This window comes from Malaclemys terrapin, chromosome 1 (assembly GCF_027887155.1).
Source record: "Malaclemys terrapin pileata isolate rMalTer1 chromosome 1, rMalTer1.hap1, whole genome shotgun sequence".
Lineage (NCBI taxonomy): Eukaryota > Metazoa > Chordata > Testudines > Emydidae > Malaclemys > Malaclemys terrapin.
Genome location: NC_071505.1, coordinates 117523976 through 117543714, shown reverse-complemented (window position 1 = coordinate 117543714; position 19739 = coordinate 117523976). Strand labels below are relative to the sequence as shown.

Here is a 19739-nt window from a genome sequence, read left to right as displayed (position 1 = left end):
AGATTTCTTTAAGAGAAAAATCACAGATTCAAAGATGAAATAGTAAGGGGAAGCAAACACATACAAGTTACACAGAAAATAAACATAATGGTGCAACCTCAGGCTTTACACTTACATATTAGATAAATTCCCTTTTCTAATACAAGATACCCATTGTCTTTGAACAGTTTCCCATCATTCCCCCTCCCCCCCCTTCTCTCTTTAGGGGGGTGTTTGGACCCTGACTTTGTCTCAAGTATCAATGATAGAAACATTCACGTTTTCATTTTTTTTTCTAGAAATGTCTATCTTGGACTCATTGCAGGACTGAGGGCAGGATGTTGTTTCTTATATATAACGCTCTTCATTTTAATAATAAAACGATTCCAACCAGAGAGCAATGAGCTGATAGATGTGAAAAGTACAGAAGTATCATCCAGGAAGGGATCAACTAGTGGCAGTAAAAATGAAACTTTTCCTTGTGCAAAAGCTTTGGAGGCAAATGAAGAAACATGTCTGTGAGAAGGACACAGGCATTTTCTAACTCTGAATGCTCACGTGGAGGTTTTACAAGTACAGCATAGGGCCAAATACTGACGTCTACAGCTTTTTGGAATTGCAATGAAAAATTTTCAAGTTTTAACCCCTCACCTCCCCCCGAAAAAGCAGGAAAAATGATAATGTTATTTTTGTGTTTTTTAAACAATTGTAAGGCTAGTTGAAATGTTTCCAATTTTAAAATTTTAATTTAAAAACAGGTGGGAAATTTAAAATAAAAAAATGCACAACAACTCTTCCCTGTTTTTCAACCCGATCTAGACAAGTTCTAGCCCTGGGTCTGATCCTGTAATCCTTATTAAATCATATAATCCTTATATACTCAATTGTTCTTCCTGAGTTCAATAGGCACACTCATATGAATGAGGATTACTAACGTGAATAAAGGTTGTAGGGTTGGTCCCTCAGTCATCAAACACTTCATAACAACTTCAGGATTTGGCTCAAACATTAACCAGTCAAAATAGACTGCAGAAGAGAGACTATACTGTATTAGTTTTAAAGTACCTTTCAGTATTGAATCAAACCTTTTCTCATCATTAGTGTAATTATTCTGATCCTGTGCAATGAGGTGGCAGATACTGGAGTTACATTTCTTTGATTTTTAAAAAAAATTTTTTAGAACGTTATCAATGTAAGTTTGTAATAATTGAAAGACTGCAGTATATATATTCGTCATCCCCCAATAAAGTGCCAAAAAAGGCCATTAAATAAAGTGCTAAAAGCTGTCAAATAGAGCTTCGGTGACATGCCAGAGAAGAGAGAGCCTTAATAACAAACGCGCCTATCATTTATTACTAAAATATCTCTTTAAAAAAGCATCACTACGTGAAGTGTGAAGTCCCCCTGACAAAGACGGCTCTGTGACTTTTCAAAGGGAATGAATATCACTAATAAGAACAATTGGGGTAATTTGTCACCGCTGTTGCAGCATGGTGTGTCACATGCTTAGGGATTGTCTACACTCCAGAGCCTTTGCTGACAGAGCCCCCTAATGGAGATGCAGCGTAGGCTGACAGGAGTTCTCCTGGCATAGCTATACCACCTCCCCGAACAACATTAGCTAAGCCAGGAGCAGCATTCTTCTGTTGGAGTACTCACATCTACAGCAAGTGTCTTCTGAGCCACCATAGTTATGCTGGCAAAACTTTGTACTGTAGACTAAGTCTCGCTCTATTTTAGGGTTAAAGCCTTCTCTCCCCAGGCTCTATGCCCAGCTCGAGGAGCCGTGAGAGCCATGGCTGGATTGGAATAATCTTCTCCATACCTTGGGCAATAGTTTATAGAAAATGGAAGGAAGCTCAACACGTCTAAAAATGAGCTCTTTCTGTTTCCCCTACATGGGGAGAAATAATGGGTAGCGATCGATTTATCGGGGATCGATATATCGCATCTCATTAAGAAGCAATATATTGATCCCCGAACGCGCTCCCCGTCGACTCCGGAACTCCACCGGAGCAAGCGGCGGTAGCGGAGTCGACGGGGGAGCCGCGGACGTTGATCCCGCGCCGTGTGGACCCCAGGTAAGTCGATCTAAGATACTTCAACTTCAGCTATGCTATTCACGTAGCTGAAGTTGCATATCTTAGATCGATTCCCCCCCCCCAGTGTAGACCAGCCCCAAAGAGCCTTTGGCCTGGGCTTCCGCCAACACCCCCACCAGTCTGGCTATAAACAAAAGCACAGGAAGCACCCATGACATGGCACGCATGCTGGTCACCTGTGTGAGAGCTCCTCAAATTTTGGTACCCAGTTTTGCTGCTCACAGAATTAAACCAACATGTTCAGACTTCAGGATTCTTTTATAAAGGGACGTTTGACTTCAGGCTACAATCAGATAGAAGAAAACAGTCTGTTTTGTGTGTTGGAATATAAACTACATTAGCACAAACTATGTCAGCATTAGAGACGGGCCTGAATCAAAATCCCAGATTCAACCACCCTTGAATTTTCAGGGATTCAAAATCCGTGGGCCTCATTCTCCTCACGCTTACATTGGTGCAATTGCATTGACTTCTCTCGAGTTACTCCTGATTTACACTATGCAAATGAGGAGCATCTCAGGCCCTGATACATGAATCTGAACATAGTGGCTTGAACTGAGCTTGGTCTACATGCAATTCATTTTACTTTTTGGGGTGATAAATTAAAATATGTTGATTCCTGCTGATCAGTGAATGTATGCGGCACGATGTTTTGTTTATATATTAATAAAGTATTTTTGACAAAACAAGAGCACTGTTTGCACACTCTTATCTTACCTTTTGCAGTAGGGTCTGTTTTGCTGAAGATAAAGCACTAGGTCAGGCTAGGCGTGGGGTTTGGGTCAGACGTGGAGATCCAAGACCAAATCCGAACATTTAGATGTTTAAATGTGCTGATTGCCATGTGATATGTCTGCCAGGAAGTTTTAAAAACAAATGCAGTTCCTGAGACCGTGATCCAAAAATAGTTCTCACAATAATGGATGCTTGAGTCACTCTGGTAGAACTCCCCCCACAAAGCCAAATAAAAATCTGTAATAGTTACACTTCATAATGTAAAACATGGTTTTCTTCTCTAATTCTTCACAGCATGAATGTGTTCACATTACACATATTCTGCTTGTTTTCAGGTGTCACAAAGTTCCCCTGATCAGCATAACCCTAAGCCACTCTTGTTGCTCTCTTCCATTTTCTGTCAGCTTTTATTACCCCTTTCATTTCCTGACTGTAGAGGAGGGTACGGATTGCACAATATTCTCATGTGCTGAAGCCAATAATGTTCTTTCCTACACTGATTTAAATCAAGTGTAATTCCACTGAAGTTACCTCAGTGTAAATTAGATTAGACTCAGACCAACTCTCTCAAAATTTGATCTTCCAAAGTGGTGGCAGGTCTGGCCCGGATCCAGCAAAAGCACTTAAGCACGTTCACAACTTTAAAGCACATGAATATAGTAGTGCAGTCACAGATAGACAGAGTTTACCCACTTCCCCTTTGGGCTGTATGGGGTTTAGTTGAAGCGTTTACTCACTTTTGGTTTTTTAAACTGTCACGGAGTATTGGGGGACTCAGGGCCCTGCACCCCCGGCTTCCTGCGATTCACCATGACTCTCAGCCAGCCAGTAAAGCAGAAGGTTTATTTGGATGACAGGAATACAGTCCAAGACAGGTCTTGCAGGCACAGACAACAGGGCCCCCCTCAGTTAGGTCTAGCTTGGGGTCCCAGGGCATCCCAGCCCACCCCCCTTTGGGGGGGGTCAGAGCCATCTCTGCCTCCCAGCCATCTCTCCAGCCCGCTTCCAACACTCTGCCTTCAGCGACCCCTCCCACAGCCTTTGTTCAGTTTCCCGGGCCAAGGTGTCACCTGGCCTCCAACCCCTTCCTGGGTTCTCATGTTACACGCTCAGGTATTCGCCTTCGGGCAGTCCACCATCCCCCAATGCAGACTATCTTAGCCACACTCCCCTGTCAGCTTTCACAGACCACAGTAAGAACAGTCCCAGTTCGTCACATAAACACCACTCCACCATTGCATAAACAGCCCCATCGAGTTCAGTGGGACTACTCACGCCCTGACAGTGAAGCGCACACCTAAGTGCTTTGCTGGATTGTGGCTAGAGTGCTCAACACCGCACATGATCACACCTTGATTAGTACAAGGTGGACTTATGCTTCTTTTCTAAAGATAGGTTTCTTTCTACACATCAGAGGAATCTGCAAAACAGTCATTGCTCTTTGAGATAACATCGATATTCGTAGCTCCTCCTTTCTGTCCCCCATTTTCTGTGGGGCTGCAATCTCCTGTGTGATAATATTTCTTCCCTATCATAAAAACAGGCAAGCTAAGAAATAGAAAGGTGCCCTTATACTTGCAGCTAGGCCTCTGTAGGTATACCCGGGAACAGAGATCAGAAACAAAAGGCTGTCCACAGCTGCTTCGCTGGTGTAAATCAGAGTAGTCCCACTGAGCTCAATGGAGTTATGCTGCTTTGCAGCAGCTGAGAAGCTGGCTGAACTGTGGTGTTCTTATCAGACAGAGTAAAACTTAGGACTTGAATCTTGGGTTTGGCAGAACTATGCTCAGCACAGGAGGTGGGAGATGGAGCAGGTGGAAATGTGGCTTTACACCAGTTTGGTGCCCAGTGTATGTTAGAAGACCCAGAAGGCTGCTCTAGTTTAAGCCCAGATACCCACTGTTCCCAGGTGGCTGTTCTGGCAGCTGAGAATTGCCAACATGGAGACATGCTCCAGCCATGCCCCTGGTCACCTGTCCACGCTTCCTATGCAGAGGGTCAGTAGCTGAGTGGCCAGGTCTATGCCAAAGCGTGAGTCCATAACATCGCCCTTAATTGTTATTATCAAGGCCCCTCTAAAAATAGCCATGGAAGAGAGGAACTTACTCCAATAGATAATGCAGCCTTCACTTTGGCATTTCTTGACTTTTAAATGTGTAAGAAAAGCAGCTGTAATGATCTATGACTATTAATACATATCTTCATGTGAAATTTCCAAGATGTTTACGAAAAAAACCCACACATTAGAATCATCCTACAAGCTCCTCGACCCCCACAGATTTTGCTTCCCTATTTTAAGCAAGTTCTGTCTACCAAAGCACAAAAATAAACCAGGGCTGGAATTCCAGCTGTAGTGAAACAAGCAACAAATGCGTCAAGAGGTCAAATTAAATTTCAAAAGCACTAGTACAAAAATAGCAGAGTGAAAGTATGCGAACAGGTTCAGTCTGTTGGAGTTTGAAATACATCAAATGTTGCAAGAAAGTCCTTTTGCTTAGTTATGGCTTGGAGCATGCTCAAAGTTCTCTCTAATCTAGATTATTAAAAAAATTTCTATGTCACACATTTTACTTTAATTGAGTAATTAACTGAATATATAATTGTGACGTTCCCCTCTGGTGTTGTCTGGACCGGCGATCTGCTAGGTCACTCCAATCCTTGACTCTGGGAGCCAGCCTTACCCTGCTCTGCTGTGAGAACGCCCACTCCTGGGCTGTTCACGCACATCCTCTGGCATGTAAGCTGCTCCCAGCTACTTGCAACCGAATGACACTAGTCAATATCTCTGGTCCCAGACACAACCCTAGGAACCTCCGTCTTCAAGTGTCCAGTTATGCCCGCTGGACACTGCAAGCTTATATGAGTTCATCAATTTAACAAAGAAATTGGTATGTATCAGGCTTATTATCCCCAGGGGAGACTCTGAAAGTCTTCAAACCAAATGCACTGCTTCAGGTAGAATAGACAAACAGATTTTAAGTGATTATAAGTCAAAACATAACAAGTCAGATTTGGTCAAATGAAATAAAAGCAAAAAACATTCTAAGCTGATCTTCAAAAACAATGAGGAGTCCGGTGGTACCTTAAAGACTAACAGATTTATTTGGTCATAACCTTTCTTCAGATGCCTGGAGACATGCTGATCTTAACACTTTCAATGCCCTTACAAACTTAGCTGCTTCTCACCACAAACTGGCTGGTTGCTTTTCAGACAGGCTCTCCCCTTTGATCAGCACTTCAGTCGCTTGGTGTGGTGGCTGTAGATGTAGGTGGAAGAGAGAGGAAGATCATGGCAAATGTCTCTTCCTTTTATCATATCCTTTCCTCCTTCTTGAGCAAGGTTGAGCAATTCCCCAGGTGTTGCCTCATGCAGGTGAGTCACTGCATTGTAGCTCCCTTGCTAGACAATGGCTGTTGATGGGTTGTTTGACACTCCGCCCGGGCGCTGGTTACTTTCCTTGCTGTTGCCCCTGGGGAGCTAATATCTGGCTGATTCCCCCAGTTTACAGCATGTTTTAGTGAGAACCATACTACACAATTCTCATAACTTCATATGCATTAATAATATACATGTATGGATAGAGAAATGACTTTCAGCAGATCATAACCTTTCCCCTGATACCTTACAAAGCATGCTTTATACATAAGATCATGATTATATGAAAATGAGGAATATGGGGGTTACAGCATGCTCCGCCAAGGTATAGAATGTTACAATTATATATATGTAACATTAAAATAGTTAATACTTGTATCTTTATCCATTAAATCATAAAATAATCATAACTCAAAATCATTAAAATCCTCTATCATTCAAAAACCCTGGCTCATATTCATGATCATGCACATTTTGAGGCACAACCAAAACGCCTATATAGAAGGCCTCGCATCAGGAAAGTTTCCCTAGTAAAGAAGAACTCCTCAAGCACAAAGCATGTGCTTACATTACATTGAAGTCACTGTAGTAAATTCCTGTATCTTTTTAGTTTTGATATGGAAGCTAGACAACTTTTAAAACATTTAATATTATGCAATTTGGCCTAAATTTTCAAGTGGGTGCCTAACTGGAGACACATTAAAGGAGCCTGATTTTTCAGAAAATACTGAGCACTGACCCTTTGAAAAATTTGTGCCTTTAAGCTGTCCCAAATTGGGCACCCAAAAACTGAAGCACCAGTTACTACTCATGTCTGACAATATAAGTTTTCATGTATGCCCATATTTGATTAAACCAGAGTTGGTTCTTTTTCAGCTTACTATGCAGAATTACTTTATGCATATAATTCCCAAGGCCCTGATTCAGGAAAATATTCCTGTTCAGGACAGCACTTAAGCGTATGTTTATGTCCTAGTGATTTAAGTGCTACCCTGAATACAGGTGGATATGAGCACGTGCTTAAGTGTTTTCCTGAATCTACACCACATGGTTACTTTAGATCCCATTTATTATTAACGGATGTTTGGTATCCAGAAGTCACACGCACTACTGAAAAGGCAATCTGCAGCGTATATCAAATGGCAGCTAAACAACGAATAGAGCCAAATACGTTCTTACTTAGACCTCTCATCATCAGTGCATTCATAATTTGCAAGCAATTTCAGCGCTGGATCAACACCTCTTAAGCAGATACGCAATCTAAGTAACAAAATCAATCTTGATAATACCTGTTTAAAACAGTTTGTCCTTGTTTAATGAAGAAACAGGGGAAGGAAATTAAAAGGGAACGGAAACAGTCAAAAATATGCACAAATTGATGTCAGTATTCCAAAGTAGTAAAGGAAGAAAGGGAGAAAATGTGATGGCTGCTTCTAGGACACGATCCACAGCCTATTAAAGATAATGGAAAGCCTACCATTGACGTCAGAGGGCATGGACTCAAGCCCCTAAAATAAGCTTTACAGTATAATTACTCACAATCAGGCTGAACCCCCTCCCCATTATCTTTCAATACCAAATTTCAATTAAAAAGATTAAGGTTAACTTTAAAAACAAGTGTTTTAGAAAAAAACTGCTAAAATTAAAAATATTAAAGGAATAGTCAGGTTATAAAAGTCTTATATAAAAGGAACTAATTACCTTAGCAGGATTAGTTAAAAAAAATCGCTTGGCTTATTACAGTTGAAATTATTTTGAAGAATGACATTTGCTTTTGAACATTCATGTTATTTTTCTTTATTCTTGACACTTCACTCAGCCTAGATTATGCTAATAGCCTCGTCAATTTCAATTTTGCGTCTTGGCCCCATCTCAGCAAAGTACTTAAGTACCTGCTTACTTTGAGATAAAGGATAAAGTAACAGGAGGCTTTATTTTAAGGCCCTCTGATTGAAGGCATCCATTCATCACACTGTGGTATGATAATGGGCCTGATCCAAAGGCCCTGAAAACCCTAGCAGATTTTCTATTGACTTCAGTGGGTATCGAATCAGGCCCAACGAGAGCTCTCGGCTTGTGTGACTGCAGCTGCAGTTGAGGTGTGCAAGTCCTTGCAAGAGTGTAAATTCAATAGTATCTTATCATAAGACATTGCACACAATACAGTAAATATAAAAATAAGTATTAATTTTAATTTGACACAACTCTGGTCCATGCAAGAAGTGTCCTGTAACTTGGAGGATTGAATCATCTGTCTGAATGTCCTAGCTTTTGTAGGCTTAGGCCTCAGTTCAGGTATGCATTGATGTCAGTTTACAGAGTAGCAGTCGTGTTAGTCTGTAACCGCAAAAAGAACAGGAGTACTTGTGGCACCTTAGAGACTAACAAATTTATTAGAGCATAAGCTTTCGTGGACTACAACCCACTTCTTCGGATGCATGAAAGCTTATGCTCAAATAAATTTGTTAGTCTCTAAGGTGCCACAAGTACTCCAGTTCTCAGGGCCGGCTCTAACTTTTTTGCCGCCCCATGCAAAAAAGAAGAGTGCCGCCCCCCCCTTGCGAGCGCCACGCCGCCCTACCCCCCCAGTGCCGCTGAAATCCCCGCTTCCCCAGCACCATGACGCCTGAATCCCCGCCCCCCAGAACGCCCAAAGCCACGCCCCCTCCGAGCACCGCGCCAGCCCCCGCCCCTCCTCCGAGCACCAGCCCCCGCCCCCCCAGCGCTGCGCCGCGCTAACCCCCGCCCCTCCGAGCGCCAGCCCCCGCCTCCCCAACGCCGCGCCAACCCCCGCCCCTCCTCCGAACGTCAGCCCCCGCCCCCCAGCATCGCGCCAGCCCCCGCCCCTCCTCCGAGCGCCAGCCCCCACCCCCCAACGCTGCGCTGCGCCAGCCCCCGCCCAATAAATAAATTAATAAAAACCTGAGCGCCGCCCCGGCCCAAGGTGCCGCCCCAAGCACGTGCTTGGTTGGCTGGTGCCTGGAGCCGGCCCTGCCTGTTCTTACTGATGTCAGTGGAATTTAAGAACTTGTGTAATGTTAAGCAGATGATTATGTGCTTTCCTGAACAGGGACGTGGCCACAGCTGGGGGCGGGTATGAGGCCAGGAGCGGAGCCCTGGGCAGGGGCTGGCAGCTGGGACCCCACATGCGGGGCCAAGAGCAGAGCCCCGGCTGTGGGGCCCGGCACGGGGCCAGCGACCGGGGCTGGCAGCTGGGGCCCCAGGAGCAGAGCCCCAGGCATAGGGACAGGAGTGGGGCACACCCCAGGAGTGGAGGCCTGGGAGTAGGGGTGGGGCCGGCGGCCAGGACCTGAGCCCAAGGTGCAATGAGGGGTTGGAGAGTGGAGTGCGGGTGGAGGGCCAGGAGCAGGGGCGGCACCAGTGCACCAAGCATGTGCCTGGGACGGCAAGCTGCGGGGGGCGGCCTGCCAGTCGCCGTGAGGGCGGCAGTCAGGCTGCCTTCAGCAGCATGCTTGTGGGAGGTCCACTGGTCCCACGGTTTCGACGGCAATTCGGCGGTGGGTACGCCGAAGGCGCGGGACCAGCGGACCTCCTTCAGGCATGCCACCGAAGGCTGCCTGACTGCCATGCTTGGGGCGGCAAAATACATAGAGCCACCCCTGGCCAGGAGCAGGGTATAGGCACGGGAAACAGCCCCAGGTTTTATGCATGGAGCCAGCATCTGGGAAGCGGAGTCAGCAGCCCCGCATAAAACCTGGGGGTGCTGCAGCACCCCCCTGCACCCATACTTCCCGCGCCTATGTACAGATCCATTGTACTCCAAATCACAATCTAGCATGAAGTGTTGTGTGATAAGGTAACATTCCAAACTATTGATTAGTTGGGCTCTCAACTGGTGTAAATCGACTTCAATGGAATTATACCGACGGTGATACACAGATTTACACTAAATTAACATTTTGGGGAAGATTCTTAACAAATAGGGCTCGGTTTTGCAGTTAAGAAACTGCTCATTAACAGCAAATGCAGTTTTGGTTGTGTAAGGCTCCTCTTCCAAAAAAATGTTGCCTCCTTCCTCTCAAGATTATCCTTTTCCTCTTTTTCTCGTTCTTCTTTTGAAATGGACTATCTAAAAACTAATTGCACAATAGAAAAAGCAAACAACGTTTGTCTGTCATTGATTAACTAAATTGTTGTTTAACACTGGGTAGTGAGTATACACTAGTTAAGCCGCTCACCTTCCTATAGAAGGAAAAGAACTAACTGTTGGGGTTACTCTGTCCTATCAAATCCCAGTTCATAAGACAGTAACTTGCCAAAAGTTCTGAATTCCTGGATAATCAACATCCAGCTCTCCTATTTTTGAGACATGGGCCAGATCCTCAGCTAGGTGAATCAGCTTAGCTCCACTGAGGATTTAAACCAGCTGGGAATCTTACAGTTTGTGTTTATTTTGCTACTTTTGTGACTTGAAGTGGTCCCAAACCAAAATCTCAGGTCAGTGGAGCACAGGACTGGGACACAGGAGACTTAGGTTTTATTCCTGGATGTGCCACTGCCCTGCTGGATGACCTTGAGCAAGCCATGTCACTGCTCTGTGCCTCAGTTTCCCCATCTGTAAAATGGGGATTGTGATACAGCCCTCCTTTGTAAAGCACTTTGAGATCTACTGATGAAAAGTATGATGTAAGTATTATTAATTACTCATATTATTTTTTTATTAAAGTGCCACTATCTGAACATCAATCTCAGTTCTGAAGGCTGGGCTCATCTCTGATTGTGACTCCCTTGTGGACAGGGCCGCCCAGGGGGGGGAACAAGTGGGGCAATTTGCCCCATGCCCTGCAGGGGCCCCCATGCCCCATCCCCCGGCGCCTCAGCGTGTCGTGTCAGTAGTGGCCTTGGACAGCGCTGCAGCGGCATGGCTCTGGTGGGGCCTGAGCTCCTCCCACTGAGTCAGAGCCGCGTGGTAAGGGGACAGGGCTGCAAGCTCCGGTCCCGCTGGAGCCACACTGCTGCAGCGCTGTCCAGGGGCCAAGGCACCTCCTGGATGCGGTGCGCTGAGGCTCTGAGAGAGGGGAGAGGCGGCAGTAACCCAGGAGCAGCCCTGGACAGTGCTGTGGGGATACGGGGGGGCAGTCAGGGAATGGGGGGTTGGATCATGGGCATTCCGGGGGTCTGTCAGGACTCGGTGGGGGGGTGGATAGGGGTCGGGGCAGTCAGGGGACAGGGAACAGGAGGGTTGGTGGGGGGTGGGGTCCCGGGGTGGTGGTTGGGGGGGGCAGTGAGGGGATAAGGAGCAGGATGGGGCGGGAATTCTTGGGGGGGACAGTCGGGGGGTAGAAAGTGGGGGGGGGTCGGATGGGGGCAGGGCCAGGCTGTTTGATGAGGCACAACCTTTCCTACCCTAAAGCTCATTCAGCAGTTTGAGGCTTGCCGACAGCTATTTAACACAATGAGCCAAGCTGTTATCTTTTCCCTTAGGGCTACCATCCCTTTCACTTCTCAAATGCCAAATTATAGTTTACATTTAATTTAAGTGCCATAGGGAGATTCATTTCAGGGGAGGGTAGCTTCATTTAAAATTAGCCACTTTAGATTAACAGTTATAGAGCCAAGAGAGCCATGGGGGAGGGATCACATGAGAAGAGCAATGTCATACACCACCTACCTCCTTCCCAACCCTACCAAGGGAGACACCCCCTCCCCTGTATTCCCCGAGGCTCCAGAGGGGTTAATTCAGTGGTTCTCAAACTTTTGTACTGGTGACCCCTTTCACATAGCAAACCTCTGAGTGCGACCCCCCCCCCCTTATAAATTAAAAACACTTTTTTATGTATTTAACACTATTATAAATGCTGGAGGCAAAGCAGGGTTTCGGGTGAAGGATGACAGCTCGCAACCTCCAGTAATAACCTCGTGACCCCCTAAGGGGTCCCAACCCCCAGTTTGAGAACCCCTGGGTTAATTTAATTTTAGCACCCTGTGTGCATGTGCTATTTTGAGCATTTCACTTTTCACAACATAGGCTCATCCCAGATTCTGGAACAAGCTCAAATACTCAGTTTGTGGAGTATGTACATAAGCTATACTAAAGACAAACCCACAGTAATCGTCTCCAGTTTGTGAGGAACCCCATGAAGCCAGTCTCTAGGAACCAGATAAATTCATGGAGGTTAAATCCATTAATGGCTATTAGCCAGGATGGGTAAGGAATGGTGTCCCTAGCCTCTGTTTGTCAGAGGGTGGAGCTGGACAGCAGGAGAGAGATCACTTGCTCATTACCTGTTAGGTTCACTCCCTCTGGGGCACTTGGCGTTGGCCACTGTCGGAAGACAGGATACTGGGCTGGATGGACCTTTGGTCTGACCCAGTATGGCCGTTCTTATGTTCTAACCTAAATGAACCCAAAGTTATGGAGACAGATATGATTCAAGGAAGCCAGCAAAGTATCAGAAACCTGGAAAAGTCTCTGATTGGATGGGCTCAGGCATTTGGTCACAAGCTGAGGTGGTTCAAAAGTTTTGAATTTTTTTTAAGCAGAATTTTCTTCTTGTTTCTTTAAACAATCAAACACAGCAAGCAGCAAATATTTGGCCACACACTTCTGAAACCCCAAACCATGTTCAGGTTTTGGCAGATTAATTTCAGCTTTTCAATTAAAAAAAAACACAACAAATTTTGAAGGAAAGCAGACATTGTCCGTGATTTTTTTCTGCTTTTTAAAAACCCCTAGTTTTCGATCCAAAAAAAGTTTTGTCGGAAAATATTTGTCCAACCCTTTTAATGAGCTTTAGTGCCTTTTAGCACTAGCTGATGCTGTGAACCAGTGATACCTTGTAAAGGTGATTTGAAAAGAAGTTTTCTCAAAACCGGGTTTGTGCTGAGATGCAGAAGGTTTTTAAATGTCTATTTTTCCCAGGGCCACCTGGGGGATGGGGGCGGGGGGTGGGAGGGGCAAGTGGGGCAATTTGCCCCGGGCCCCACAGGGCGCCCACAAGAATATAGTATTCTATAGTATTGCAACTTTTTTTTTATGGAAGGGGCCCCCAAAATTGCTTTGCCCCAGGCCCCCTGAATCTTCTGGGCAGCCCTGCTTGTGGAGGAGACACACACTTTGTACATTAAAAAAAAGTTTATAGGTAGACATTTCTTTGCAGAATACTGGGGACGGCTCTTACTGTGTTCTGTCCTTGTCCTGTCAAAGCCTTGCATTCAGCAAGACAAGCTGTCATGTATGTGATTTCTTTGTCTCCACAGACAGGATCCCACTGGTTTGTGGCACATTTGCAGTCAAAGCTGCAAACTGAAAATGAGGAATTTTCATGGTGCTTGATGGGGTTCCTACATGGAGTTGCACATAATACGTAAATAAGTTATTTCATTACAACCTTGAGGCATCATCACATCCTTTTCTTGGAAGAAGTCTAAAATTAATATTGGCTAAATGTGATGCTCCTCTTGGAACTTAGCAGGTACCAGAACAATAGGCAATTTTTTAAAAGGTCTATTAAAAACATTTGTGCAATTCCAGGACCATTTCAACACAGAGATAGGTGATACAACATTTATAAACCAGTCATTATTTGACTGCAGTGCATATTCTTTATTGGCAGTCTGTGCTCTAGGACCCTGTCTAATTCTGAGAAAAGTCAACGTGAGTTTTTCCATTGACTTAAATGGGAGTTGAATTTGTGAAAAGCTTTTTGGACTAAATTCTCTAGCTTTCAAGTTAGCATAACACTCCTGGAATCACAGCAAATTTGATCAAAAGTAGAAAGGTGCACATTTTCAAGGAGAAGCCAGTGATAGTCCCTTTTTTGAGGTCATATGGCTGAGTCCAGAATTCGCAAGTTATATCCCCATCTCTGCCTCCAACTGTCCTTAATAATCTTTGCACTTATGGGGCACTTTGCCAAGTTAGGTCTCACAAACACCTCTGTGAGTTATCCAAATATTATTATCCCCATTTTCCGAGGTAGGAAAAGTGAGATTCAGAGACTTGCTCACAGGTGTGAGCTCATATGGAGCAATTTGCAGGATTCGGGCCTGAAAGACAATGCATCAGCCTATTAAACTCAAAAATCTGTACTCTACATTTCTGGAAGATAGGGCCAAACCAGAACTCAGCTCCACTGTGTGTTTTGGGTAGGCTTGGACCCTGTTACAATTCTGGTTCCAAATTTCTCTGTTCAGGGCCAGTCCTAGTTGTAACAGTAATTTAAATATCACTATGAGGCGTTCAGCTGATGGATATGCATGATATTCCTGCTACCAGTGAAGGACAGGGACATTTACTATCTGTGTAACAAGGAGTCTCCATAACCATCATAGGTCATTGCTAATCCTGCCGCCTTGCAATTCTCACAGCCAAGTATAAAACATAAAAGAGTGAAGATGCAAAATGTAAACAAAATCATCAATAAAAGTTTTGTAGCTGCAACAATGCCTAATTTGTATATTTTCATGATAAATCCTCTAGTGAAAATCCCAACAGCTGCAGGTGGTGAAGTAGTTACTCCTAAAATTGTGGGAATTAGTCACATTCACACTCAGTACAGTATTTTAATACAACATATACATGAAGCCAAAATATGTGGTAAATACAGAAATGGGCCCAAACTATAGAATTCAGAATGTGATTTGGATTTCAAACACCCCAAAGCTAAGCAGGGTTCAGTATCGGGTTTTGGTTTGGCCCACTGTAATGAAAGGGGCCATTTTTAGTATTCAGATCTTTCTCTCTAATCAGTTTTTTATACCTCATAGGCACCACAGTATCTGAGTGCCTCCCAAAGAGATCATCATTAAACTAAACCTGTAGTTCAATTTTCCTCCTTAATCTCCTAGCAATCCTAATTTAGGTCTTACAAGCTCAACATCCCCAAAGCTCTAGGAATCCCTACATTAAGTATCATTGAAATATCAATCTGCAACACGCGTTGTGATATAAGGCACTATACCAAGTGTAAATTGTTTTTATCTTTATAAACTATTTTTCTTAATGGAAGAATGTTTTACATGAAATAAGTTGACTGAAAAAATTAAATATAAAATTAAGTAGCCATATGATACTAGTAATAAGGCACATCAGGTATGTGTACTCCTGGGATACTGAGGCACGCCTCTTGGGAGGCTGAGTAAGTTCTCCTTCTAAGAGCTTTTTGTTTAAATATTCAATAGTTATAAATGCATTTAAAGAGAAAGACCTTCTATTAAATCTGTGAATTTTAGCAGTTGCAGGCCTTTCTACCACAAATTACTGGTTCAAAGCACTTTCCATGCTCTAAGAATATTGGAGAATAATACTCACCAATTATAAAATTAGACTTAGATGCTGATTGACCATACTGCTGCTCCATGTATTTTGGTCTGTAAGTGTAGTAACCAGTAAGACTATCGTGCTGCAGAAGTGTACAGCATAAAAATATAAAATACATTTCAGTTGCTAAATAATCTCGTTAGTGAGGTGAAGAGATCTGAACAAAAAGATATGTAAATCCACTAAAATCAGGGTACAGAGTCAGATGAATAAATTTTGAAGCCAGAAGGCTAAATATTGGCCTGAATTACACACACTCCCACCTTACTAAAGTCAATGGAATTGCATGGGCAGAATTTGTTTAATATATACAGCTGAGAGCTGAGGATTTTGATCTCAGCTGTACCAGTGTAAACACAGAATGAGTAATTTGAACAGCTTTTCTGTGTATTAATAAGTAATAATAAGTACATAAGAACGGCCAAAATGGGTCAGATCGATGGTCCATCTACCCCAGTATCTTGTCTTCTGACTATGGCCAGTGCTAGATACTTCAGAGGGAATGAACAGAACAGAGCAATTTATCCAGTGATCCATCCCCTGTCATCCAGTGCCAGCTTCAGAGGTAATTAAACACAGAGGGAGGTAGAGAGGGAACCAGAGATTCTTGGGAATTTCACTGGAGGGATAGTGTCAGGCAGGGACTTTGAGAATAGTTACAGGGAGGGTGAGGGTGAAACTTGCTAAAGTTTAGAAAACTTGGTAAGCCTCTGAACTTCTGGATGCTTACCAGGGCAAAGCCGCCAAACCTCTTGAGGTTATCCAGCACTAGTTTCATGCGTGTGTATTCAGAATTTCCCTCTCTGACTTATTTCCAACACAATTCGTAATGTGGAAAAGTTGTGGTTGTGGCATGGTGACACTTCCAGAGTTTAGAGACCTGTGAAATACTTGCCTTTAATCATTTCTGACCACTTCATTGGCTGCTGATTTCTCTTGCCTTGATCTCCTCCCATTTTAGAGCTATTAGGTGAAGATTTGGCATTATTTTCTCCCCCTGCTTTTTCAGATGCTTAGGCAGGAAGGAGAAGGCTATGGTAGCCACACACAGGAGCGCCGCCAGCTTTTCCACTGCCCTGGGCGGCAGAAGGTCCCACCCCAAAATGCCACCCCCCACAGAGGCAGCAGAAGGTCCCACCACGGAAATACCGCTGCGGTCACTGCCCCCCAAATTGCAGTGCCCTAGGCGACCGCCTAGGTCGCCTAATGGGTTGCGCCGGCCCTGGCCACACAACTAAATATTCTAGCTATTAAAAACCCAAGCCACCATGCACCAACTCACCAAGAGTCCTGTGGAGTTATTGTTGTGTTGCCTAGAAAAAAAGAGAGGGAAAAAGACTTCTAATTAAAGAAGAAAACCCACAACTAACTTTTGATTACTCAATTGCTGTAAATTTCATATGATACATTGGAAGAAGACAACTGTGATCATCATAACATGGGCTCTGATTCTGCAATCAGAGCCATGCAAATGAGCCCTTGACTTGTATGGATTTGATTGCAACATTAGGGCCCTATGGAGCAAAACCTTGAAGTAAGTGTGGGGATTTCAGACTATAACATTATACATTCCCTGAAAAAAAATGTTCAGCCAGGGAATCAGCAAAGCCTCTATGATCACTGCTAAATGTAAAGCAATGGCAAATTGATAATAAATGCTTTGGTTATGGTTGCAAAGCTATTAAGTCCTGTTCTTGTGTGCTGGAGGAGCTGAAATTCTGAACATTTCCTAGTGTAACCTCAGCCAAAAGGTGATTTATTTTAATTTAATACTATTAAGAAATATCCTCTCAGCTATTTTCATCTACAGGGTACTAAATGGCTAGAGGAGACAGGACACTGACTGGAAGCAGAAGCCAGACAAATTTAAATTAGACATAAGGTACACATTTTTAACAGTGATGGTTATTAACCATTGGAATAAACTACCAAGGGAAGTTTCTACAGCTCTTGATGTCTTCAGTTCAAGACTGATGCTTTTGTGGAAGATGTGCTTTAGTTGAACAAAACTGATTGTGCTCAAAAACTGGGTGAAATTCTACTCCCTTTGTTATGCAGGGGGTAAGAATAGATAGTCTAATGGTCTCTTCTGGTCATAAATTATGATATAGTTTTAGTTATACAAGGTTAAAAATCCTTGTTGCACTTGAGTTAAATTATCAGCATACATTTTTCACAGCTGAATTTGATGCTTGGGGCTCAATTTTCTAACCCCCATTTCTTATTCTCTACACTCACATGAAAACGGCATAGTAGGGTTGAAAATAAGGCCTTTGGCATGCAAATACTATGTTTTTGGTGTATGGCCATGATTAGGTTTTAAAAAAGTTTAAAAAAAACAAGCAACTGTAAAATTAATTCTGGGCATAAGTAGGATGACCATATTTCCCTATGCTGAATAGGGACACCTGGAAAAATTACTCGTATTCAAACAAGTTCAATGGCAATCAGTCAGAACTATGCAGTACAAACATCAAGTTGACTGAGCCCCCATTAAAAAGAAATACTGCGTAGTTGGATTCTATTTATTTACTTCATATCTTTAAGGCTTTAGGATTCACATGTGGAGGGGTGATACACACACCTCTACCCTTCCCACACACGGGGAGAGGTGACACATACACACCCCTGTATACCTCCCTAACAAGGGGTGACTGACAGACCCAACCCTCCCTGCCCGGCGCTCTCCGCCCTCCGTGCCTGGCTGGGCCTCTGGGTCCAGACCCGCCTCTCCTGGTACCTGGCGCCGCATCTCCCCGAGGCAACATGTGGGGGGGCATGCAGGGTCACATGTCCCCCAGATTTCTGCCTGGGTTCACACCAGAATGTGGCCAGCAGCAGCCTTTCGGCACGGTGCAGGAGGGAAGGGACGGGAGCGGCTTCCAGATGCAGATGAAGAGGAGCGGGGGAAGGGATGACCCGGCCCATTTCTTTGCAGAACTCAACTCTTCTCCTTCCCCCCATCCCCCACCCCCCAGGTCTGGAAGCAGCTTGTCCCTCCACACAGTGTCAAAAGGCAGCTAACACATCCAGGCTGCTGCTGGCCACTGACATAACCCAACCACCTCCTGTCCCCTGGCTACAGCGCAGGCAGAAAGGGATTAAGCCCTAAGGCTGCATTCTGCACCAGGGCCCAGATAACCTGACTGCAGGGGCTTCAGCGAACTTGGCCAGAGAGGTGGCTCAGCAGGGGAGGGTGCCTAGGGAATGGAGCAGCCCCGTGCTCCCTGGGGGCAGGACCAAGGGGCTAAGCCCTTGCCCAGGAGATTGCTGTGGAGCCTGCAGGTTCAGGGGATGAACAGGCTGGAAATACCTCCCCGCCCACTCCAGAGCTTAGCTGAGGGACGGAGAGGCTTCCCCGTGCCAGTGCCGTGCAGGAGTTTGGTACATGCAGGACTTGGCTCTTCCTGGCCAGCGCCCTGTGCCCAAGGGTCTTGGGTTTTCCCAAGGCACCGGCCCAGCCAGAGGCAATAGGGGAAGGAAGGAGCCTGCCGGCCAGTCTGCTGATGAGATGAGTGGTCCAACCAGGGGCTGCTTCTCCGCACCGCACTGGGAGCAGGACGTGCCTCGCTGGGGGGCGGGGGGCGGGGCAAAGCAGGGAGAGGACAGCGAAAGGGGGAGCATGTAAAGGACCGATGGGTGGGCAGCAGAGACGACACAAAACCGGCCACTGCCTGGCGCCTGCCCGCCCTCACCAGCCACCGCAGCGTGCAGCTAGCACTGGCCGGAAATGGGATGGGGGGCAGTGCCCTGCTGGTCAAGACCCGGTACACAGCAGGGGCTGCACTGGCAGACCAGCAGGGGGACCGGCCAGCCCCACGCGCTGCATCTTCGCCCCACCATCAGCCTTGAACAACCACCTCCATTGTCGGCCACTGGACCCCCTCGCTCACCGCTGATGAGCAAGTGTCTGGCGAGCAGGGATCTGGACAGTAGCAGCCATTGCTGATGTGGGGGAGACAGAAAATATGGGACAATTTGCCCATTTTTAAGAAAAAGTCAGGTCAGTTGCAGGAGGACTTAAATACGGGACTGTCCCTTTAAAAACAGGATATCTGGTCACCGTAGGCATAAGTGGCGATGAGACATTTACTTGCAGTATATTATTCAGCCCCTAGATGTCTCTGTATGCTTTATGGAGGTCCAGACATCATCTCTGATAAACAGGGAAGCAAAGCAGTGATTGAAGCTGTGTTTATAGTTTGTTGTTGTGTACCTTTAGGATGGAAGCACAGAACTGGGAATCAGAAGACCTGGAATCTAA

At 45.1% G+C, this 19739-nt stretch overlaps 1 protein-coding gene across 2 annotated transcripts in view; it reads left to right on the top strand.

The window, feature by feature from the left end:
• Positions 1-2772, top strand: part of LOC128841400 (solute carrier organic anion transporter family member 1C1-like) — a 40204-nt gene extending 37432 nt beyond the window's left edge. For both annotated transcript variants that reach the window (XM_054036381.1, XM_054036371.1), the window contains one exon: positions 279-2772. In XM_054036381.1, the coding sequence (XP_053892356.1) occupies positions 279-501 (223 nt within the window). In that variant the 3' untranslated portion in view covers positions 502-2772. The remainder of the gene's footprint in view (positions 1-278) is intronic.
• Positions 2773-19739: the final 16967 nt, after the last annotated feature.